This window comes from Phacochoerus africanus, chromosome X, assembly GCF_016906955.1.
Source record: "Phacochoerus africanus isolate WHEZ1 chromosome X, ROS_Pafr_v1, whole genome shotgun sequence".
Classification (NCBI taxonomy): domain Eukaryota; kingdom Metazoa; phylum Chordata; class Mammalia; order Artiodactyla; family Suidae; genus Phacochoerus; species Phacochoerus africanus.
The window spans coordinates 102,326,719-102,351,310 of NC_062560.1; the positions used below are offsets into that span (position 1 = coordinate 102,326,719).

General features: G+C 49.2%; 2 protein-coding genes and 1 non-coding gene across 3 annotated transcripts; 1 reads left to right on the forward strand and 2 right to left on the reverse strand.

Moving 5' to 3' along the window:
- Window positions 1–342: 342 nt before the first annotated feature.
- SOWAHD (sosondowah ankyrin repeat domain family member D) lies at window positions 343–2,063 on the forward strand. Its single transcript, XM_047765742.1, has one exon. The coding sequence runs from the start codon at window positions 539–541 to the stop codon at window positions 1,499–1,501; it is 963 nt and encodes a 320-aa protein (XP_047621698.1). The 5' UTR covers window positions 343–538; the 3' UTR covers window positions 1,502–2,063.
- A 17,259-nt stretch (window positions 2,064–19,322) lies between these two features.
- On the reverse strand, window positions 19,323–22,602 carry RPL39 (ribosomal protein L39). Its single transcript, XM_047765476.1, has 3 exons — window positions 22,472–22,602; window positions 21,011–21,114; window positions 19,323–19,557 (listed from the first exon to the last, which is right to left on the reverse strand). Exons 1-3 carry the CDS (start codon window positions 22,472–22,474, stop codon window positions 19,509–19,511), a joined length of 156 nt encoding a protein of 51 aa, XP_047621432.1. The 5' UTR covers window positions 22,475–22,602; the 3' UTR covers window positions 19,323–19,508.
- LOC125119003 (small nucleolar RNA SNORA69) lies at window positions 19,965–20,097 on the reverse strand. Its single transcript, XR_007132968.1, has one exon. It is a non-coding gene; the product is annotated as a small nucleolar RNA SNORA69 (small nucleolar RNA).
- Window positions 22,603–24,592: the final 1,990 nt, after the last annotated feature.

Sequence of the window (24,592 nt, forward strand, 5' to 3'; positions counted from 1 at the left end):
GACGCCTTGGCTGGAAGCCGAGCTCAGCCCGCCACGGAGGGGGCGCCCTGGAGCCTTTTCACCCCAGCAGCTGCGGGGATGCTGAGAACCCCGCGGCCGCAGAAGGCTGCAGGCGGCGCTCGGGGCCAGCTCGCGGCCCGCCCCGCGCCCGCCCCCAGGTTGCCCACGCCGTGCGGGAGGCGGGGCCGCCCAGCTCACCTGGCTGTTTGGGGCGGGGCCGCCCGCGACCCGAGGGAGAGGAGGCGGCGGCTGGCAGTACTTCGGGGTGGGAGCGAGGTCGCCCTGGGGGCTTGGCCTAAGCCCCCCCCGCCCCCACCGCGTCCCCTCCCTCCCTCCCGGCACCGCCAGTGCCGGGGCCCTCCCTCGGCTCGCTCGCTCTCCCCCTCTTCTTCTCTCCTCCTTCGCTCCCTCCCTTCCGAGCCCAGTTGCTCAAGCCCGCTTCCTTCCCCAACGCCAGCGCCAGTTCCTCTCCCGGTGGGGCCCGGGAAGGGCAACGAACGCTAGACACTGGAACCGCCGCGGCGGCAACTGCAGGACCATGGCCGAACCCCAAGGGGCCGCAAAGCGGGCGCCCAAGGCCTCCCTCGCACCGACCGCGCTGAACCTGCGGAGCGCCCCGCAGCCCCGCCCCTCGAGAGCGGACACCGGCAGCCTGGGCAGGTACCGGGGCAACGCCGCCGCCTCCCGGGAGCCCCAGTTCCACGGCTCGCTGATGCTCTCGGCCACGGGCTCGGGACGGCGGCGGGAAGGGCTGCGGGAGCTGCTAGGGCTGCAGGGGGCGGCTCCCGCCGGGTGGCCGTCGGAGGAGCGCTCGGAGGAACCGTCCCCTAGCGGGCCCAACGGACCAGGCGGTAGCGGGCTGTGCCTGGAGCCCCGGGAGCACGCGTGGATACTGGCGGCCGCCGAGGGCCGCTTTGAGGCGCTGCAGGAGTTGCTGAAAGCCGAGCCAGGGCTGCTGCTGCGAGGCGACCCGATCACGGGCTACACGGTGCTGCACTGGCTGGCCAAGCACGGGCGCCACGAGGAGATCATCCTGGTGCATGACTTCGCCCAGCGCCAGGGGCTACAGCTCGACGTGAGCGCCCCGGGTAGCGGCGGCCTCACACCGCTCCACCTGGCGGCCCTGCAGGGCCACGACATGGTGATCAAGGTGCTGGTGGGCGCCTTGGGGGCCGACCCCACGCGCCGCGACCACAGCGGCCACCGAGCCTGTCACTACCTGCGGCCCGAGGCACCCTGGAGCCTGCGGGAGCTGTCGGGGGCTGAGGACTGGGAGACCGGCGGTGGCGGCGGCGGCGAGCGTAACAACGCCAACAACAACAGCAGCGGCGGCGGCGCTGCGTGGACACTGAGACGCGCCCCGAGCGCAGTGGGCGCGCCAGCCACGGAGACGACGGCCAGAGCGGCGGCAGCGCCCGCCAAGAAGGACTCCATGGGCAGCCGGATGGCGCAAGTTCAAGGCTTTCTCCGCCATATGTTCCCCTTCTTCCAGGACCGTTGAAGGCGACAGAGACTGGAGAGCGTGGAGGGACCGCGACGCCACGGCGAGGCCTGTGGTCCGGGGTCCCACTGGAGCCGCAGTCGTGGGCCTGCCAGGAGCCAACCACCTCGGGTTCGGTTTTAGGCACCTGTCTCAGGGCTCCTACAGACACCAGCCAGGAGACGCGAGGGCCAAGGCACCCCTAACCGAGACAAAGCAAAGACCGAGCCCTCCTGGCGCCGAATCCCCAAACTTCAGGACTAAGGAGTTGGGAGAGGAGCGTGGTCCTTCCCGGGAGAGGGAACGTGAAGCTTCCAGCAGCCATTTCTGGGCAGGCGGAAGCTCTGGGTTTATTAGGAAACATTTGCTAGAAGAATGAGTTAAGATTGTAAACCACTGATGCAGAGGAAGCGCCTAACCTCAGGCCGGCCTGACTTGGCACTTAACGGGTCACTTTGTGTGCGGGCAGCCAGCCCCTGGCAACCTGCTCCAGAGACGACCAGGCCTTACCAGTACTGTTTCTGATGTATCACAAATGACTTCTTAAGCATATTAAAGTGGGATATGTTTTCCTTTCACATGACAAAGCTGTCCTTTGAGTGACTTTTTTTTTTTCATTAACCACCAGAGGGGGAGGCTCCCTATGTTTGCAGCGAAGAGGTCATCAACCCATGGTCGAAAACTAGTGATCCAGAACAGGCTCTGGACCTCATTCTCAGAGCAAGTAGCCAAGCCATACAGCAAAAGAGCTACTTTGACTTTGGCACTGAGTAGAGACACACAGTTGACCTGTCTCTGGGGCTCTTTGGCATCTAGGTCCTGCCTCCTACTGAGTCTCATCCCAGAGAAGCTGTCTGCAGGGCACAGAGCAGAAGGAAAAAGAAAAAGCCTCCAAATGTATATTTCTAATATTTCCTGGTGAGTCATATAATTCACCTTGACGTCTGCCCTCCAATAAGACACAGCCCCGGCACTTTTTTCCAAGATAGGGCTTTAATCATCAGCACTGTGGGTTTCTTTTAATTGCATTTAATATATAAGTGGTAGTTTGGAAAATTGCTACCATTCAGAAAGAATATGAATTGAGTAGAATCCAGGAGGGTTGACTCGAGCTGAAAGGAGGAAGAAGCAGTTGGTGGCTGGAAATCCATGCTGCCTTCAAGCACAGCATATTTTCAAAATAGCACTGCATCCCTGGAGGCTTAGGTAGCCCTTGCAATGGACCGTTGTGTCCCCAGCCCTCCCATGCCCGTCTTTGAATGCCAGGGAGGAACCAAGTCACCATAGAACACAACCCAGAGACACCGCCCTGAGCCCATCCAGCCAGGGGTCCATCTGCCTGGCATGCCTGTTTGCCCCTTCTGTGCTCAAAACAGTCCCCCCTTCCCTGAATAAACCATTAGATTCTCCTCATCCATGAAAATGCTCCAAATCCTTCTACTGATTTTCAGCCGGTCCCATTCTCTAGGAACTACACCTTAAACATATTTACAGAGTGTCATGTGGCATTTCCTTTTTCTTCTTCTAAATGAACTTTGATGTTTGAAGTGGGAGGGTGAGCAGTTCCTGGCTTGTGGCATTTGGCATCAGCATCTGACATAACCCTCCTCCACCTTCATACCCATTTCATAGATGTAAATTGGCTAACTGATGCAGGACTGCGGTTTCTGCTCCACAACCCCTCCCTTGACAGCTGCTGAGATGGGTTGGGCTTGCTGAAGGCTGCCAGCGCTGGGCCTTCCTGCCACAGGGCTGAGTCTGCGGGCTCCTGGCTTGGAGGGGGGATTGCCATGTGCCTCGGCCCAACACTTAAAGGACACTTGCAAAAGTAGTCCCCTCTTGCCAGGAAAAATTTGAACCTAAGCAACTTAGCTCTGAGCAGATTTGGAGACTTAAGAGGAGCATCTGCCCTGCTCTTTCCAAAACAAAAACCAAGTCAGCTGGAAGATTCGAAAGCAGCTTTCTCAAGTTTTGCCTGTAGTCAGCTACTCTTTCCCCACAGATTTTTCCCATCATGTGATATTGCCTAGCCTACCTCCTCCATGTAAAATTGAGGTTTGGCTGCAGGGGACAGACTCCCATGCTGAAAACTCTGTGTGCCTACCATCAAGCCATTGGCATTTCTGGTATGCTTTTCGAGGCAAGACTGGTATGCTCACCCCAAGAGAAAGAACAAATTCCCTGAGAAACGTCTTTCCAGGGGAGCACAGCAGAGTTAAGCAGATGATGCAGAGCTGTGTTCAAGTGGGCCAGGTGGCTCCGAAAAGGAGAAGCAGGGCTGTGACGAGTAAGCGTGGGGGCTGGGGAGGAGGGCCCAACCCAGGCCAAAAGGTGCAGGGAAAGTCTCTCTGAGAAGGAAGATTCCACCTGATGGAAAGCTGGAGGGGTGAGTGGGAGCTGGTCAGTGGAGACGGGGAAGGGGCCCTCTGACAGAGCCACTGGAGTACATGTGGGTGCATATAGCAAGTGCCAGGAGGTGGAAGTCAGCTGGTTTGGCAGGAAGGTGGGAGCTGGCGAGTAATTAATGGTAGCTCTGGAGAAGCAGATGGGGGTCCCAATCACTATGGGTCTCCTATGTCATGCCGAAGGAGGAACAGAGGTATTAACCTAGAGTTAGCTGGGTACCATCATGGAAGGCTTCTAAGCAGAGCGGGGGGGGGGGGGGTGTGTGTGAGAAGTAGCATGATGAGATTTTAGAAAAATCACTCTTCCAGGGAGTTCCCAGTGTGGCACAGCGGAAAAGAATCTAAGTAGTATCCATGATCCCTGGCCTCGATCAGTGGGCCGGGGATCCTGCATTGCCGTGAGCTGTGGTGTAGGTCGAAGACCCAGCTCAGATCTGGCCTTGCTACGGCTGTGGCATAGGCCGGCAGCTACAGCTCCAATTCGACCCCCAGCCTGGGAACCTCCATATGCCACAGGTGTGGCCCTAAAAAGACAAAAAAAAAAAAAAGAAGAAGAAGAAGAAGAAGAAAAGTCACTCTTCCAGTCACGTGGAGGATGGCTGCGTCAAGGGAAACATCTGAGGGGAAATGCACCATACAAGCAAAGCATTTGAAAAGAAACACTTCAAGGAAAGCCCTGCGGTTTTTCCCCTTCTCCATAGCCTTTGTTCAAATGAAGCTTACCTCGGAGGCAGGTGCAAGCTGGCCAAGAGCAGAGGTGCTCAGGTGAAGCTGGGTTGGAACCTCTCTCCACCACCCCCTTGCCTCCATCTCAGACGGAGCAGCAGGGGCACACAGTGGCCCCCGGAGCAAGATCCCCCAAACCGCTGGGCTCAGCCTAACCTGGGTTCCAAACCTGCCACTGATTAGCGACCTCGAGCAAATCACTCACCTCCCTGAGTTGCAGTTTCTTCATCAGTCACACGGGAACTGCAGACGCTCCACTGCAGGCTTGTTCTGATGATTTGAGAAAAGACATCTGCAGAGTTCCCATCGTGGCACAGAGGAAACGAATCTGACTAGGAACCATGAGGTTGCAGTTTCCATCCCTGGCCTCGCTCAGTGGGTTAAGGATCTGGCGATGCTATGGCTCTGGTGTAGACCAGCAGCTGTAGCTCCGATTGGAGCCCTAGCCTGGGAACCTCCATATGCAGCAGGTGCGGCCCTAAACAAACAAACAACAACAACAACAAAAATACATATATATATATATAAAATCGGCAATACCTAGCAACGCTGCTGGACACGTGGAAAATAACAGAGAATGTATTTATTAACAAATCTATTAAAGAATTTATCAACAAATAAATTCTTGCTTGGAAAAATTGAAAGCTACTCGGGCGGCTCTTGTGGTGAAACGATCTTTTCTGCTGGGGTAGCCTAGGAGGGACCTTGTGGCTACTTGCATTCTTCCATCTCGAAAATGTGTCCACGTTGGTGGCGGATGATTTTCCCTCCGTGCCAGATTGGGGGGGTGGGGGGGGTGGCTGCTCCTCAAAGGAGATACTGGTTCTTCTGCTGATGTTCTTCCCAACCTACACACTTGTACGTTAGACACAATCAAAAGAAGCTGACTTACCTCGTTCTTAGCCCACAGAAGAAGGAAAATAAGCCACCTAATAAGTCAGGGCCCACCAAGTATTAGATAGCTTAGATCTGATTTCCAGATAAAGTCATAAACTGGAGTCAGAGCTAAACCTGAAATCCTCTGAAGAGAATCAGAGCATACAGGTCCCTTCATTTCCAGACCGTCTTATCTATAGAAATGCCTCGTCCTACCCCAGCTAACATACCCTGCATTCCACACCCAGCCTCCCTGTCTTCCTACTCTCCCTTCATTTTAACGAAGGGCAAGGCGCACGCTTGTCTCCTTTCAAGATGTAACTCAGGGAGTTCCCGTGGTGGCTGAAGCGGCCAACTAGTATCCATGAGGATGTGGGTTCGATCCCTGGCCTCGCTCAGTGGGTCAGGGATCTGGCGTGGCCGTGAGCTGTGGTGTAGGTCGAAGACGCAGCTCAGGTATGGTGTGGCTCTGGCTGTAGTGGAGGCCAGCAGCTGCAGCTTCAATTCGACCCCTAGCCTGGGAACTTCCATATGTTGCAGGTGCGGCCCTAAAAAAAAAAAAAAAAAAGAAAAGAAAGAAGATGTCACTCCAGCTCTCAAGCCCGCCTCCTCCCACAGCCTGATTCCATCTCTTGCCCTCTCCCGTACTTGGAGAGCACCCTCAGTTTAGTTCCGGGCAATAAAGTTTTGTTGCATGCCTACTGGGAGCCAAGCTCTTTGGATGACAGACACGTCCCAGCCAAGCGTTTCCAAAGGGAAGTCTCCTCCCCTCGCATCTCTGTTTCCTCCCCTCTTGACCTCCCCTCTGCATTCTGGTTCCTGCCTCCATCATCCCAGCACAGTTGCTTCCACGCAGGTCTCCTGTGATGGCCTCCCACCCACCGAATGCAAGTTTCTACCTTTGTTCGCTTCTCGGCAGCACTGGCCAATGCGGGCTACTTCCTCCTCCTTGAAACGCTCTTCTCAACCTCCTGTGGCTTTTTTTTGTCTTTTTTTTTTTTTTTTTTTTTTTGATGTTGTTGTTGTTGTTGCTATTTCTTGGGCCGCTCCCGCGGCATATGGAGGTTCCCAGGCTAGGGGTCCAATCGGAGCCGTAGCCACCAGCCTACGCCAGAGCCACAGCAACGCTGGATCTGAGCCGCGTCTGCAACCTACACCACAGCTCACGGCAACGCCAGATCGTTAACCCACTGAGCAAGGGCAGGGACCGAACCCGCAACCTCATGGTTCCTAGTCGGATTCGTTAACCACTGCGCCACGACGGGAACTCCCCTGTGGCTTTAACTGCTGGCACTTACCAGGTTGAAGTCCTGGAAAGGTCTCTCTACATCCTCTCCCTAAGTCACGCCATCCCTTCCCCACTTCCGGTCCCTCACTCTGTGCCAGCCACACCATCCTTGCCTCCTGAGCTCTGGGATTCCCTACATGCTGTTCCCTGTCCAGAAATGCTCTTCCCTCTATTCCTTGCCCTCTTTCACCTGGCCCACTCCCACTCATCCTTCCAATGCCACTCAGACTTCAAATGAAGTCTCCCCTGACCTTCAGACAAGGTTAGAGCCGCACCTTTTCTAATCCTTATCACTAGAGCAATTATTCATGCAGTTATTAGATTAATATCTCCCCTACCCCCCACTAGGTTTAAATTCCATGAGGGCAAGGACCAAGTCTGTCTTATTCACCCACATATTCCCTAGTTCCTGGTAGATGGAAAGTGCTCAATAAATAACTATCAATTGGCAGTGGAACCACAGATATGACATCAAAAGCACGAGAAACCCAAAGAATAAATTGGACTTCATTAAAATTAAAAGCTTTGTGGCTTGAAAGGAAACTACCAAAAAAGTAAAAAGACAACCCACAAAATGGGAGAAAATATTTATGAACGTATATTTCATAAGGTTCTAGTATACAGAATATATAAAGAACTTCTACAACTCAACAACAAAAATATAAACAACCTGGTTTTTTAAAATGAGCAAAGGGGGAGTTCCTGTCGTGGTGCAGTGGAAAAGAATCTGACTAGGAACCATGAGGTTGCAGGTTCGATCCCTGGCCTTGCTCAGTGGGTTAAGGATCCGGCGTTGCCGTGAGCTGTGGTGTAGGTCACAGACTCAGCTTGGATCTGGCGTGGCTGTGGTTGTGGCTATGGCTGTGGCTAACAGCTGTAGCTCTGATTCGACCCCTAGCCTGGGAACCTCCATATGCCTGCACAATGGGAACTCCCTGTTTGTAGACTTTTTTGTTATTGTTGTTGTTGCTATTTCTTGGGCTGCTCCCGAGGCATATGGAGGTTCCCAGGCTAGGGGTTGAATCGGAGCTGTAGCCACTGGCCTACGCCAGAGCCACAGCAATGCGGGATCCGAGCCGCGTCTGCAACCTACACCACAGCTCACGGCAACGCCAGATCGTTAACCCACTGAGCAAGGGCAGGGACCGAACCCGAAACCTCATGGTTCCTAGTCGGATTCGTTAACCACTGCGCCACGACGGGAACTCCATGTAGACTTTTTGATGATGGCCATTCTGACTGGTGTGAGGTGATATCTCATTGTAGTTCTGATTTGCATTTCTCTAATAATTAGCAATACTGAGCATCTTTTCATGTGCCTGTTGGCCATCTGTATGTCTTCTTTGGAAAAATGTCTATTTAGCTCGTCTGCCCCCCATTTTTTTTGCTTTTTTTAGGGCTATACCTGCAGCATGTGGAATTTCCCGGGCTAGGGGTTGAATTGGAGCTGCAGCTGCTGGCCTACCTCACAGCCACAGCAATGCCAGATCCAAGCTGCATCTGTAACATACACCACAGCTCATGGCAACACCGGATCCTTAACCCATTGAGTGAGGCCAGGGATTGAACCTACATCCTCATGGATACTAGTCAGGTTCTTAACCTGCTGAGCCACAATAGGAACTCCCTGTTTGTTTTTTTTTATATTGAGCCGTATGAGCTATTTATATACTTTGGGAATTAATCCCTCATCAGTAGCATCATTGGCAAATATTTTCTCCCAGTCCATAGGTTGTCTTTTCATTTTGTTTATGGTTTCCTTTGCTTTGTTTTTAAGTTTAATTAGGTCCCATTTGTTTATTTTTGTTTTTATTTTCATTACTCTAGGAGACAGATCAAAAAAAAATATTGCTGCAATTTATGTCAAAGAGTGTTCTGCCTAGGGTTCCTGCCATGGCACAGTGGGTTAAGAATCTGACTGCAGGAGTTCCCGTCGTGGCGCAGTGGTCAACGAATCCGACTAGGAACCATGAGGTTGCGGGTTCGGTCCCTGCCCTTGCTCAGTGGGTTAACGATCCGGCGTTGCTGTGAGCTGTGGTGTAGGTTGCAGACACAGCTCAGATCATGCGTTGCCGTGGCTCTGGCGTAGGCCAGTGGCTACAGCTCCGATTCAACCCCTAGCCTGGGAACCTCCATATGCCGCGGGAGCGGCCCAAGAAATAGCAACAACAACAACAACAAAAAAGACAAAAAGACAAAAAAAAAAAGAATCTGACTGCAGGGCAGAGTCTCCTTGCCTGCCAGCTTGCATCTCTCACAAGCATCCTATCTTAATAAATTTACTTCTTGCCTATCAAAAAAAAAAATCTGACTGCAGTGGCTCAGGCCTTTGCCTAGACACAGGTTCAATCCCTAGCCCAGGAACTTCCACATCCTGTGGCTATGTCCAAAAAAAAAAAAAAAAAAAAGAAAAAACAAAAACAAGAGTTCCCATTGTGGCTCAGTAGATTAAGAACCTGATGTCTCTGTGAGGACTCAGTGGGTTAAGGATTTCAGGGGCTTAAGGATCCAGTGTTGTCCCAATCTGCGGTTAGGTCACAGATTCAGCTTGGAGCTGGTGTTGCTGTGGCTGTGGTGTAGGCCAGCAGCTGTAGCTCCGATTTGACCCATAGCTGGAAACTTCCATGCCACAGATGTGGCCCTAAAAAGACAAAACAAGAGTTCCTGTCATAGTTCAGTGGTAACGAACCCGACTAGTATCCATGAGGATTCGAGTTAGATCTCTGGCCTCCATCAGTGGGTTAAGGATCCAGCGTTGCCATGAGCTGTGGTATATACGTTGCAGATGCGGCTCAGATCCCGAATTGCTGCGGCTGTGGGGCAGGCCAGCAGCTGCAGCTCTGATTCAACCCCTAGCTTAGGAACTTCCATATGCTGCAAGTGTGGCCCTAAAAAGACAAAAAAAAAAAAAAAAGACAAAAGAATATCAATTCTGGAGTTCCCTTCATGGCTTAGCAGTTAACAAACCCAGCTAGGATCCATGAGGACACGAGTTCAATCCCTGGCCTCGCTCAGTGGGTTAAGGATCCGGTGTTGCCATGAGCTGTGGTGTAAGTCGCAGATACGGCTCAGATCCTGCGTTGCTGTGGCTGTGGTGTAGGCTGGCAGCTGTAGCTCCAATTTGACCCCTAGCCTGGGAACTTACATATGCCCTGGGCGTGGCCCTAAAAAGCAAAAACAAACAAACAAATTATCAATTCTTATTTATCCTTGACACCCCCCCAATACCAGTGCAGAAATATGAGGATTCATTTTGCATAATGCCTTTGGTTGGTCTGTTTTCTATCTCACGCTTGTCTCAGTCTCAAGGACAAGGACAGAGAGACCTGTAGAGCCAAGGTTTGTTCCCATGGTGACCTGTGCGCAACCTTTCCCTTTCAGCTCTCTTCACCAAGCAAAGCTGGTTGCCTGCAGTGTCAGGAGAGGCGGGCTGATGGCAGTGAGGAGGGGCAGCCTGCAGCCTGGGAAGGAGGAAGGAGTCCATAAATAGAAAGTTGACAGAGGAATTAAAAGAACTAGAGAAATGAGGTCCCTGCCTGTGGAGATAAGGCTCCTTCCAGGCCTCAGAGGCCTTGAAGCATCCCTGTGAGATCACTGCAGGGTGATAAATGGTGTTCCCATGGGGGCCCTGGGTCGGGACGACCAGATCATAGCATTTAGCATCTCTGGTGCAGAGGGCAGAGAAGTTTACTGATGGATGCATCCTAAATAGGTTATAGACTAAAAGGTTGGGTTCATAAAGCAGTCCTCCTCAGTAATCCAGAAAATGTACAGATAAGGTGCTCTTGGATTCAGAACATTTTGCAGGTGTGATGGTCTTTTTGATATGTCAGCCTGGCTAGGCTACCATCCCCAGTTACTCAAACACTAATCTAGGTGTTTCAGTCAAGGTATTTTGCAGATGTAATTACAGCCCATAGTGAGCTCATTTTAAGTAAAGGAGATTATCTCAGATAACCTGGATGGGCCTGATTTAATCAGTTGCCCGAAGCCGTAAAAGCAGGGTTGAGGCTCTCCCAAGAAAAGAAATTCTGCCCGTGGGCAGCAGCTTCAGCCAGTAGACAGCCCGTGTCTATGAGGTCCTGTCTGCCTTCCTGAAGGCAGAATTCCTGAAGAATTGCCCTAGGAATTCCCAATTTGCCTAGTCAGTCCGAATGATCCCAGAAGCCAGCTCCTTGCAGTAGATCTCTGCGTATGTATCTCCTACTCGTCCTGCTCTCTGGGTGAACCCTGACTCCTTACGAAAAGCAACTATGTCACTCCAAGATAATAAATTTGTGACTGAATGAAAGTTTATTCAGATTGAACATAACTAATGCCCAGATAGTGGGTTTTTTGGTTTTTGGTTTTTTCTTTTGTCTTTTAGGGAAGCACCGGCGGCGGCGGTGGCGGCATGTGGAAGTTCCCAGGCTAGGGGTTGAATCAGAGCTGCAGCTGCCAACCTATGCCACAGCCACAGCAACGCCAGACCTGAGCCACATCTGTGACCTACACCACAGCTCACAGCAATGCCGGATCCCTAACCCACTGAGTGAGGCCAGGGACCAAACCCACGTCCTCATGGATACTAGTTGAATTCGTTACTGCTGAGCCACAACGGGAACTCCCTCTCATCTTCCATTTCATAGAAAAGATAGAAACCAGCTAAAAAGAATTTGTTCAACTTCCTGCAACCAAACTTATGAACTGACGTGCAAGTACACCCATGTTCCCCTTCCTGTGCTCCTGTTATTTCAGGTACCATTCATGCACTGTTAACTCCACCCCTGGCAGGATGGCAACGTAGACCAAAAAAAAAGGTTGCCTGCCATTTCAGTAAATAAGAATGTCCCCCACCCCCATCAAGCCAGCAGCCTTTGGTTGGGGCCACTGCAGACGCCTGAGGGTGTGTCCTGAGGGGACTGAGGATGGAGGAATACAGGATACTGGCCCTATCTAGGGCCAGTTCAGATGCATATCTAAGGAATGATTTCTATGAGCCCCCACACTCTGCCATCTGCATCTTCGCACAGAGAAAAGCACTAAAATCGTTAACTTGAGATGTCTGCCTTTTGTGATTAGCTGTAATCTTTTGATGTTCGACTACATGGTTTTTGTGTTTTGTTTTGTTTTGTTTGCAGCCAAAACTCCTATATAACCTGGCTTCCCCCTTGCCTCTTCAGAGCAGTTCCTCAGATCTTGGAGGCTGTCTCTGGGGCTACAGTCCTTAGTAAGGTCCCCAAATAAAATATAACTCACCACGTTGAGGTTGTGGGTTTTTCTTCTTTTCAGTTGACAGTGAGCATATTGTGTGCATTAGCTTCTCTAATCATCACACTGAACTTATGAGGTAGGTTCTCATTATTTCCCCATTTCAGAATAAGGACAACTGAGACTCAGGGAGAGTAAGTGATGTGCTCAAAGGCTCACCGCTAGAACCAAGTGTTCCAACCGAGACTCCAGAGTCTGAACTCTTTTTTGGGGGGTGGTGCTGCATATGGAAGTCCCCAGGCTAGGGGTCAAATTGAAACTGCAATGCCAGCCTACGCCACAGCCACAGCAATATGGGATCTGAGCCACATCTGCAACCTACTATGCAGCTTGTGGCAATGCTGGATACTTAACCCACTGAGCAAGGCCAGGGATTGAACCTGCATCCTCATGAATACTAATCAGGTTCTTAACCGCTAAGCTACAGGGGAACTCCCAGGGTCTGAACTCTTAACTCCTAGGCTCTCCTCTTTTGTGAGATGAATCCCTAGTCCTGTGCCTGACCTCCCAGCCAGGAACTTTGCTCCACTGACTTTTTTTTCTCTTTTAGGGCCACACCCACAGAACATGGAGGTTCCCAGGCTAGGGGTTGGATCGGAGCTGTAGCTGCTGGACCACACCACAGCCACAGCAATGTGGGATTCGAGCTGTGTCTGCGACCTACACCACAGCTCACGGCAACGCCGGATCCTCGACCCACTGAGCACGGCCAGGGAGCCAACCCGCACATGGATACAAGTCAAGTTTGTAGCACACTGAGCCACAAGGGCAACTTCCTGTAAGTATCTGTTAATTGGATGAAGGTTATTCTCTACTGTTCCTATTTAGAGATGGACATCCTCTTCTTGGCACTTTTTACTGGTTCCTAAGAATAGCACTGGGCTCCAGACTTCTACTTCCTCCATAAATTAGAGTCTTAAAGCAGTTTATTTGTTATCCATTCACTTTCAGTCTGCAGTTTGCACCTGATTATCTACACCAGTGTCAGCTTTTTGCTAACTGCCTGCCGAAACAGAAACTGTCCATCCTCTCCCCCATCTGGTCAAAAAATAAGGAAGGGGAGTTCCCGTCGTGGCTCAGTGGTTAACGAATTCGACTAGGAACCATGAGGTTTCAGGTTCGATCCCTGGCCTTGCTCAGTGGATTAAGGATCCCGCGTTGCTGTGGCTGTGGTGTAGGCCGGCGGCTACAGCTCCGATTGGACCCCTATCCTGGGGACCTCCATATGCCGTGGGAGTGGACCTAGAAAAGGCAGAAAGACAATAAATAAATAAATAAATAAATAAGGAAGGAAGGGAAGGAAGGAGGGAGGGAGGACAGAGAGGCAAAGAAGGAAGGAAGGATGGAAGGAAGAATAGAAGGAAGGGAAGAAGGAAAAAAAAGAAATATCGGTTACGGGTTAACACCAGGAACTGGCAAAGGTGACTGTTACCCTTCGCTAGGTCCTGGCACTAGACCAGACCTTGAGACACGCCGTCTCGTTCGACCATCACAGCACAGTATTATTAACCCCCATTTTACACATTCTCAGGGAGCTTAAGTAACTCCCCTAAAGTCGCTCAGCTAGTAAGTGAAAGGTATGAGATAAATCCAGAGCTGCCCAGCGCCAAAGCTCTGCGAGCTTTCCCTGTCACTCTGCTGCCCCCATGCAAATAACCAAAGCATCTACAGAGAGGGTTGTGCTAAGAACAGCGAACAAATAGTACATTTTCTGTGTCAACCAAATATGGAACAAACTCTTGTAGTCACAGCCTGAAGGTGGGTGTTTATGCTGTAGACATCACTGGGGGGGCTCCACAGCTTTTGGTGATTTATAAACCTACCAGGGACTCACTTGCCCATCAGTGTGCCTCCCTGAGTGCTGCACTTGAAAATGCACACTTAGGAGTTCCTGTTGTAGCTCAGCAGCTGACGAAGCCAGCCTAGTTTGTGTGAGGATGTGGGTTTGATCCCTGGCCTCAGTCAGTGGGTTAGGAATCCAGCGTTGCCGCAAGCTGCGGTATAGGTCACAGATGGGGCTCAGATCTGCTGTTGCTGTGGCTGTGGTGTAGGCCGGCAGCTACAGCTCTGATTCAACCCCAGCCCGGGGAACTTCCATATGCCATAGACATGGATGTAAAAAGAAAAAAAAAATGTATGCTTAATTAAATTCACCCTGAGGCTTAGGTTGGTTATTTTATTTTTATTTTATATTTTATTTTAATTTTTTGGCCCACAGCATGTGGAAGTTCCTGGGCCACGGATAGAAGATAAATAATTTATTTCCACTGTGGAACACTGGGTTAATGATTCGATTTGTCTCTGTGGAGGCACCAATTTGATGCCTGCCCAAGCACAGTGGGTTAAGGATCTGGCATTACTGCAGCTGTGGTGTAGGTTGCAGCTATGGCTCGGATTCCATCCCTGGCCTGGGAACTTCCATATATCACAGGTGCAGCTGAAAAATATAAATAAATAGTTCTGTGTTCAAAGTTTTAGTTTCACAGAAAAGTTGTAAGAATATTTCAGAGTTCCTATATATCCTGCACTCAGTTTCCCCTATGGTTATTTTATTTCAATTTTTTTTAAGTTTTTGATCACAACCAAAATAATGAATTGATAACAAAAGAGAAAGTTACCTCTACCCTGTGCCATTTGGAATCCATCAAAATAAGCGTCTCGGAGAACACTCAAAGAGAGGTGCCAGGCCCTAGGGCATAAGGGCCACCAAGGCTTCCTCCAGAACAAGCAGCTCCAGATAAGAACATGGGACTCGTCTGTGTCTCTCTCTTGAGAGGTAACATTTGTTTCTAGCTTGAATTCCTAACTGGCCTTGTGGCCCAAACCCAAGACTTTGGTCTCAGGTCAAAAGGGTATGTCTTTATCAAATCCCACAGCTCAGAGGTTTATCTCATTTGTTTCAGGATTCTCCGTTTACTTGACATGTCATCTTTCCCATATCACTGTGTTCTTGGAAGCCCCTGAAAATACCCACAGAAAAACAAACTTAGATAAAAATCAACATGGAAGGCACCGGCTGAAGAGAAGCAAACAGAAGAGGACAAGAGCCCAGAGAGGTTAAGGGTTTCTTGAGGCAACACCAGGACCAACGCACAGGTCTTTTGTTCCCAGCTCAGTGCTCCATTGGAGCAGATGCTCGTGAGGATGTCGGCTCAGGCCATACTGCTCTCTCAGGGCACCAGCCCACCCCCAGGACCCTGCTCCCTCACCCAGGGTTGACTGACTCTTGACTGGGCTAGTCAGGCTCGCCCTCTTATGATCTTGCTATTGGGATTCAGCAATTCCACCCATATCTCTCAGGGATGGAGAGAATGCCATGTCTGGCCTTGTGCCCAGAGAAGATAAGGAAGGAGGTCTTCCAAGAGGGACAAGAATAAAGTAGACACGCAGAAAGAAGCTGAAAGACCCCAGAGAGAGAGCAGCCTGCCTGACTTCTCAATGGCTTTCAAGGCCCTGGTTCTAGTTCTTCTTGAAGTCTGGCTTTTTTTTTTTTTTTTTTTTTTGAAGACAAAAAAAAAAAAAAAGAAGGGGCTTCTGGGATGCTGAACATGTTGTTTCATGATCTGGGTGGTGGTGACACGACTAGATCCCCCCGTGACAATTCATCGAGCTATACACTTACGATAAGTGCACATTTCTGTATATACATTTCAATAATTTAAAAAATTTTTTTTGTTTTTTTGTCTTTTTAGGGCCACACTCGTGGCATATGGAGGTTCCCAGGCTAGGGGTCAAATCAGAGCTGTAGCTGCCGGCCTACACCACAGCCATGGCAATGCCAGATCCTTAACTCACTGAACAAGGCCAGGGATCAAACTCTCATCCTCATGGATACTAGTCAGATTTGTTTCTGCTGTGCCACAACTGGAATTCCTACTACTTGTCTTCTTTTTTCCTTTTGGCTGTGCCTGCAGCATGTGAAAGTTTCCAGGCCAGGGATGCAACCTGAGCTGCTGCAGTGACGCCAGATCCTTAACCCATTGAGCCACAAGAGAATTCCTATTTCTTTATGAAAATTTCCAAAATATCTGTATTATCAGCTCTGCTGGGATCTAAATTATTCAAATTGATCAAAAGAATACAGTTCCATTTAGGGTCAGGCTGAGACACAAGTCCTGTCCTGCTGCTCTTGGGCGTCAGCTGCAGCTTGGTACATGAAGCCAGAGGTGGCCTTGTCAAGTGACAGTAGTTCAAGTGAGGATGCCAGCCCACCAGAGAGGGTGTGTGGTGAGAACAGTGCCACTCCCAACTGTTATGCCCAAGCTTTTAAGGATTCTTTGGATCCTTTCCCTAACGCCTTAAACCCCAGCTACCTACACCACAGGTGCGCACACATTCGCCTCTTCCAGAACCTGAGTGAGGCCTTCCCTGACTCCCCAGGCAATTCTTCATCTTCATGTACACACTTTAAGGCACACATTTTGTACTGCTCCTGTTCCCTTGTATGCTCCTCTCCACCTTGATTCATTCATTCATTCGTTCCACAAATTTATTGGCGTTCCCATCGTGGCTCAGTGGAAAAAAATCCGACTAGCATCCATGAGGACGCAGGTTTGATCCCTGGCCTTTCTCAGTGGGTTAAGGATCTGGTGTTGCTGTGGCTGTGGCCTAGGTGGGTAGCTACAGCTCTGAGTTGATCCCTAGCCTGGGAACCTCCATATGCTGCAGGTGCAGCCCTAAAAAAAAGACAAAAAAAACCCCCAAAATTTATTGAGCACCTCCTTTCCTCACTCACTCAACAAATATATTCATTAGGCACCTCCATTATGCCAGCCAAAGGCCTACACGCATTGAGGGACAAAGGGCAGTCGGGGGTCTCCCTGTGGAGGTGCAGTGTAGCCTGGGACCTGAAGGATGAATGGGAGCTCACCAGGTGAAGAGGGAGAAAGTTCCAGGTCAAGGCAGTTTGAGAATTGTTTTTTCATCTCATCTGTAAAATGGGAGAATTATCTGGTACAACTGATCCTTTACAGACTTTATTATTCAGTCCTTACACAGCTTCTGGGTGAGGGTGCCTGAGAGATATTTCCACAGCTGGTTAGTGACAGGGCAGGGATTCAACCAGAGGCTTGAGTGTAAGCCTTTGGTGCTCAAGTCCCCTTGCCTCCTTTCTTCCCAAGACCTCGAGGTTACTCTAACCCACATTCAAATCCTGGAATTGGAAGGGACCAGGCATCTAGAAGCTGACATTGAACACCAATTTCAAGCGAGCTCTGCCAGCTGGGGAGGGGTCTACAGCTAAACCTCAGTCCTGCTCACTCCCCATTCCTCTTCTTTTCCTACAGTTAGGCATGGAGTCACCTGCTTTAGTGCATTGTCAACTTCATCCTCACAGCCCCAAGGAAGGTCCCGCTGGCCCCTTTTGCGGATGAGGGCGCTGAGGCTTACAGCTGCTGAGTGGTTTAGAGCAGGATCTGAATGCAGACCATGCAGTCCTGCCCCTCCACCAGACAGCAGACTCTTGGCCCCGCTCTGCTGCCTCTCAGCAGGCCATTGAAGGATGGGCAGCAATGTCACAGGGTTAACCTCATGTCTCTTTTTTTTTGGTCTTTTTAGGGCCGCCCCCTGGGCATATGGAGGTCCCCAGGTTAGGGGTCTAATCAGAGCTGTAGCAGCCCACCTACGCCACAGCCAGAGCCACACCAGATCCAAGCCAAGTCTGCAACGCTGGATCCTTAACCCAGAGTGAGGCCAGGGATTAAACCCACGACCTCATGGTTCCTAGCTGGATTCAATTCTGCTGCACCACCAACAGGAATTCCAGGGCCACACTGTTAGCAAGTGTAAGTTCCCAGGTTAGAGGTCGAATCAGAGCTACAGCTGCCTGCCTACACCACAACCAGAGCAATACCAGGTCCAAGCCATGTCTGCAACCTACTAGGCAACGCCCAGATCCTTAACCCAACTGAGCAAGGCCAGGGATGGAACCTGCATCCTCATGGATACTAGTCAGGTTTTGGGAACTCCGACAGCAAACATAAGCACTCTTACAAGGCCGAGAGGGGCCACTGAAAGTAGATAGAACCTTTGTCCAACCCTCAGGCTCAAAAACAAAAAAACCACCTGTTTTAGGAGTCCCTTCCAGGGTTGAAATGGGATTGGTGTTGTCTTGGGAATGCAGGACACAGGTTTGATTCCTAGCCCAGCATAGTGGGTTAAGGATCCAAAGTTGCAAAAGCTGCAGCTTAGGTCACAAACTGCAGCTGGGATCAGATCCCTGGCCCAGGATCTCCCTTATGCCACGGGACAGTCAAAAAAGAAAAACAAAAAACCCCAACCCTGGTGCCCATGTCACTCCAGGTCTGTAGACAAAGCTCCCTCCCTCTGCCATGTCCTAGGCCTTGTCATAACCTCCCTGGGCCCAGAGAGGATGTCCAAACCTACTCTGGGATAGTGAGGCTGAGATGGTCAGAAATTTCTAACACATGACTGCCTTGGACTTGAATAACCTGTTTAGTATGTTAACATTTACCAAATGCAGTAACTGTCTTGAAACACTGAAGCAGTGAGAGAGACTATTTGAAATCTTGGGACCTGTAAAGCCCCCTTTCCCTGCCACAGTACCACCCTAATTCCACAGGTAAATTAGGGCACTTTGGCCCCCTCCCACCTTTCCCATATACAAGTTGTGGCCTGTGTATTGCTCTCTTACTAGCCCAAGATACCATTTACCTGTCTAATCTCAAGTACCTAGTAATGGTGCCTGGCACGTAAACTTGAGTTTATTATATATCAAAAATATCGTTCTGATTTCTCTCAACCATTTAAAAAAGCAGAAATGTAGTTTAGAGGCCATATACAAACAGGCGGCATACCAGTTTGCCAACCCCTGGTTCACATGATTCCTACTCAGCACCATATATAAGATGTTTTTTTATTTTAAAAATGTGCTACCCTCAGGTACAAGGATGATGCGCACACACTCCCCATAATAGAGGGTATAAGAGCTGCCAGTCACAGGGTGCTATTTAATTAATTAAATAATTTAAGGACCCGGTGTTGCCATGAGCTGTGGTGTAGGTCAACAACACAGCTCAGATCTAGCATTGCTGTGGCTGTGACGCAGGCCAGGGGCTACAGCTCAGATTTGACCCCTAGCCTGGGAACCTCCACATGCCAAGGGTGCGGCGCTAAAAAGAAAAAATTACAATTTAAAAAACCCATTTCCTTACTCACACTAGCCATTCTCTTTTTTAAGTACTTGGTGGCTAGAGAACATTTCTATCACTGGACAGTCCTGTGTTAGATCTGACAGAAGGTATTTCAGTACACTGCCACAAACCAGAATCAACAGCAGTTCCAAGGAGAGGCCTTCACATGTTTATTACTGAGGCAAAGCGCTATACAGAAACAACAACATAAAGAGAACCCATTTCCAGATATATCCAACGGTGGCCGTGCCGTTTTCAGTGATATGGTAAGATGCAAGGAAATAACTGCCACACAGCATCAATATGTGCACCACCTCACATGTGGAGGCTCCTTAGAGACCCAGCTTGGTTCTTCTCCAATGTCTTCTCTTCGAGTTGTACCTACAACAGAAGGAAACTGCAAGTTATAAAAGGCAGTCTGATCTCAACTCTTTTTCACAACAAACTCTGCCTTAAAATTCCTGAAAGGCAAAGGGTCCTGCTTTTCCTTCCTTTAACAAGTTTGAAGCTTTTTTTGGAGAGTAAAAAATGACTTGCTAGATGTGCTAAAGAACTAGTCATATCAAATTTTTACCTCTTGAAATGATTCCAGGCTAGAACGCTGGTTCTTTACTGGCTCATTAAGTAGAGACATTCCCTTTCTAAACGACATCAAAAAATAGCCATTCTATATAATGCGTCACATACACATAAAAGCTCCTGCATATTTTTTATAACAGATACTTAACAGATATGCTTAGTCATTTCACTACCAAAGCAAGTGATGTGCTGAGTTAAGGCCATCTGAGACCTGTTCATGTCAATCTGTCATGATTTTACCCCCAAAAAGGCAAAATCAAATATGATCAACATAGATTTTCTTTCAGCAGGATAATGTCAGTACTTCCACAAAAATGAAGCACTGTAATTGCAACCTGCTTTTCAATATATTTTAAAGTTAGAAGACAGCTGAGGCAATAGAAAAATCATTTGTCATTCCTCACAACCTATAATGGCAACCTCCACCATCACCAGATGAGGACCTAAGTCAAAAGTTACCATTAATTGGCGTACAAAGCTACACACAGGGTGTCAATTTTCACATCTAACTGGCGAAATGAACTAAGGAAATGGGCCCTCAATTTTAGCCCTAACAATTAATCCCACTTTTATCTGCCACACAACCAAATCAAAGTTCTATACTGACTAGCTTCATTAACTTCCACTCCCAAGCTTCAGTCTTTATTTTGATAAGGAATCCTTTGCTAAGCCCACCCTACAGTTTCAGCTTAAAAATGCTTTGAAAAATAAGAATTCTGGTAATAATATTTGCTCTCCCCTCCCTTCTAGTCTTTAGGGCTCAATTATTTGGGAGAGCCAGAAAACACTCATTTTTCCCCCATGCTTTATTTTTCTTCCCTTGAGATCTGTCTCAAGGCCCACCTGGTCTCCAAAAAGCAGCTAAAAGGCTTGCCGGAGACCGGAGTTTTAGACCTGGAGGTAGCCTAGATGACCTTGGAGGTCCTCTGTAGCAATTTACCATCAATTCAATTACTTCTGAAAATAAACACTTCATGGTCATTCCCACTGGGATGTGGAATAAGACAGAGCCTTCCACCCTATGTTCTGGCTCTGACTGAAGACAACCAGGAAATTAACAAAAATACTGGAGGAATGTCTGCTCCTAAGCCCAGCTATGGGCTAGGTGATGTTCAGAAATCCAGAGGAAGCAGTCAGAAAAAAGAAAAAGTTTCAGAATGGTGGTACAGGATGAATTGCATACAACTTCCAACTGTATGTTTATGCCCTCAAAGTAATCCTAAGTTTAACAAAAAACAGGTTTGTGTGTCCTTACCTGATTTTATTGCCAGTTTTCATCCGAATCCATTGGGGGATGGGACGATTCTGCTTTTGCTTCTTGGCCAAGAATCGCTTGATCCTGAAAGTCTTGTGAGAAGACTGGGAAGGAAATGCAATCAGTTTAACGGCAATACCAGAGCTTGCTCAAAAAAAGATTCAAAGCCAGGAACTCCCTAAAGCCAACAAACATTTGAATGTTGAAGCAAAAACAACTCTCTCAATGCTAAACCCATCAGGCCCTTTGCTTTGTTCCTTACTTCTGCAAAGGTAGATAGCATAATTCCCATTGCTTAAATAATAATCAGCAGTCAGGGAGGTCGGTAAGCTGCCCCAAAGCGGAATATTAATGTGCAGAGCTAGTATTCAAACCCAGGTCATCTCTGCTCCAAGGCTAGGGCTAGAGCACGCGGTTTTCACAAACAATCACTTGAAAGTCAGTCTCAGTGCACCCTGACATGTGGGAGATCTGCTCTAACCCACTGACATTTGGGATATTAATTCTAACTATGTAAAACGCCACTATTCCAAGAATGACTTTCCCAATCTCCCACTGCATTTTTTGGCTTTCATGAAAAACCCGGGTCATCTAAGCCCACCCCCAACCACCTCTCTCCCCAGTTTGCAGGACAATCCAGAAAAATGACACTGAGTGCTGGTCTAAAGTCTGGCCCGAGTGGCCCAATACACTTTTGCATAATAATAGGGGTCGTTATAAAGAAAAGACTACACCCCTCCCCCCCAGCTCACTGCAGTAGCTGTAAAATTTGTTAATAAAAACATAAAGCACCAGATATCGATCCTCTCCATACCTAAAAGCTTATAAACAGTCTCATTTTTTCAGAAAACTATCAAGAGAAAAACCCAGTGACCATCTGCCACTAGCATTTTACGAAGAGCGCCCGAACAGCATATAGATTCAGACCACACCACCCCTGGCTCCAGGCGCTTCCACGGGGAGGACACTCAAGTCCCTGAACAAAAGGCTAAAAAAGTCGTCATCTCATAACGTGGCAGGCTCCTGGCCCCCAAGTAAAGTCTTCGAGAACCAAAAGCCCACATGCCCTTTTCGAGGCTCGGAACGTCCCCCGCGTCGCAGCCAGCCCGAGGTCGAGCCGCGATTTCTACAATGCCCTTTCAACATCTCTCCTTGTCCCACAAAGACAATTCGGTGTAGGAAAAACAGGAATCCTTGTCCGCCTGAGCAGCAGCCTAAAGCAGAGAGCGCCCCCTCGGACCACGCGTCGCCAGCGCAGCCGGCCCCTCCCCAGCTCGCACGCTCGCTCGCTTCCCGCTAGGCTGGAGTCCGCGGACTGAAGCGGCGGCCAAACTCGATCTCACATAGGAAAAGCTTTAAAAACGGTCCCGCACCTCGACGCAACCCGCAGCGCCAGCGAGCTCGCAGAGACCTCAGGTCTCCTGAAGCTACCCCGGAGCCGATGGCAACGGATGGACTTACCATGGCGAAGGACTAATTCAACCGCACACAGGACGGCGGAGAAGAGCAGAGAGAAGGAAGCAGACGGAAGGACGCGTTTAGAAGGCGCCGTCGGGGGCGGGGCTTAGGGAGGTGACGTCGTGCGTGACCACCGCCCCCTGGCGGCCCCTCCCTGAGCGTGCTCCCCTGGGTCCGTGGGAAACTGCTCTCGTTCGTGCGAAATGGAAGCCGTTTTGCTTCACTTCCGTAAGTAGGTTCCGCAGGAGCCTGTTAGTGTGCCAAGGGACTTTGTGTCATGGGTGAGGCAGACAGTCTATGGTAAACGCCGTGACAGAAACCCTTCCGAAGGGCCGAGGAGCGGAGTGGGCAGGGCTATTTCCAAGGGAAGCGGGGCAGACGTCACGCCCGCGCGCAAGGGACTTCGGTCCTGCGTTGGGAGGGAGCGCGCCGAAGGGCGGGGGTGGCCGGCTGGTTCGGCTCGCTCTTGGCGGTAGTTTCGATCTGGCTGGGCGGTGCTTGACGTGAAGGTACCGGGGTGTTGGAGGAAAAGGAGGAATTATCGGGGGGCTGGCCAGGTGGGCCGTATAATTATGGACAGCCATTGGGTTTTAGCCAATGCAAGAGGTTGCCAATCAAGGATTTCTTTTCCTCCCAGTTTTATTGAGATGTAATTCACATACAGTACTGTATTACCAATTAAGACTTTAAATGAAGTAAGTTCTGGACGGAGCCGTTTCCTTGACTGCTAGGAAATCCAGACTGACTTTGTAACCCACCTTTGGCCACAACGGGAACTCCTCTTCTCCGCATTTAAAAGCAGAGACCTCTGTGTATCTTTGTCACTTCAAGATTTTTTGCACCAATAGGTTAAGGTAAGGGTTTTTAACTTGGGGTCCACAAGGGTCAATGCTTAGAATTCACAGTGTATCGTTGTACAACTATAAACATAATAAAATTCAGAGTTAAAAAAAGAATTCACAGAGTACACGAACTTGGATTAAAAAAAGTCACAACTTCGTTTTCATCAAACTCTGAAATGTAGCGCTTTATTTACAAATGTAGGCAACAAACTACCTGGTCAACAGAAATCAGATGGTTTTATATCACACTGCAGTTGATACAGGTGTCTTAAAATATCATATATACACTAGTCACTAATTTGAAATTACAGTAGCTTTTAGACCTACAACACAGAACTGTGTTAATCCTATATGTTGCTACAGCATACATTTCTTTTAGAAAAAAATTTGTCTTTTTTTGGCCTTTTTTGGGCCAAACCCATGGCATATGGAACTTCCCAGGCTAGGGGTTGAATTAGAGTTGCAGTTGCCAGCCTGCAACACGGGATCTGAGCTGCGTCTACAACCTGCACGGCAGCTTACAGCAATGCTGAATCCTTAACCCACTGAGAGAGGCCAGGTATTGAACCCTTGTCCTCATAGATGCTGGTCGGGTTTGTTACCAGTGAGCCATAATGGGACTCCCTTAGAAAATATTTATTTTGAGCAGAGTTCCTGGTAGCCTAGCAGTTAAGTATCTGGCATCATCATTACTGTGGCACAGATTCCTTCCCTGGCCTGGGAACTTCCATATGCCACCGACACAGTCCCCCCCCCCCAAAAAAAAAAAAAGTTTAGAAAGTAATTTGATAGCTATATCACAGTGTGATTGGTTTTTTTTGTAATCCTATGTACTTTGTTTTTTGCATTTAAATTCATGCATTCTGAAAATAAGTCCATAAACTTCCATCAGACTGCCAAAGGCACAAAAATGGTTATGAATCCCTGGATTAGGCTATAGTGACAGATGGTAGAAGAAACTAGGTAGGAGGCTTTGGAAATAATCTGGACAAGAAGTGATGGTGTCACAAAGTAAAGTAGTCCCCAGGATGTTGAATAAGAAACAAAATCAAGAGATAATCATGACAAAATTAACAGGACTTGGTCCCAGGTTTCTATCTTGGGGTACTGATTGCTAGTACCTTAGATCTAGAAAGGGGATACCAAAACCATAGGAAGCTTGAGCCCAATTTAATAATTATGGTTTGGGGTTTTTTTTTTGCCATGCCCTCAGCATGCGGAAGTTCCTGGGTCAGGGATCGAACCAAGCCACAGCAGTGATAACACCAAATCCTTAACCACT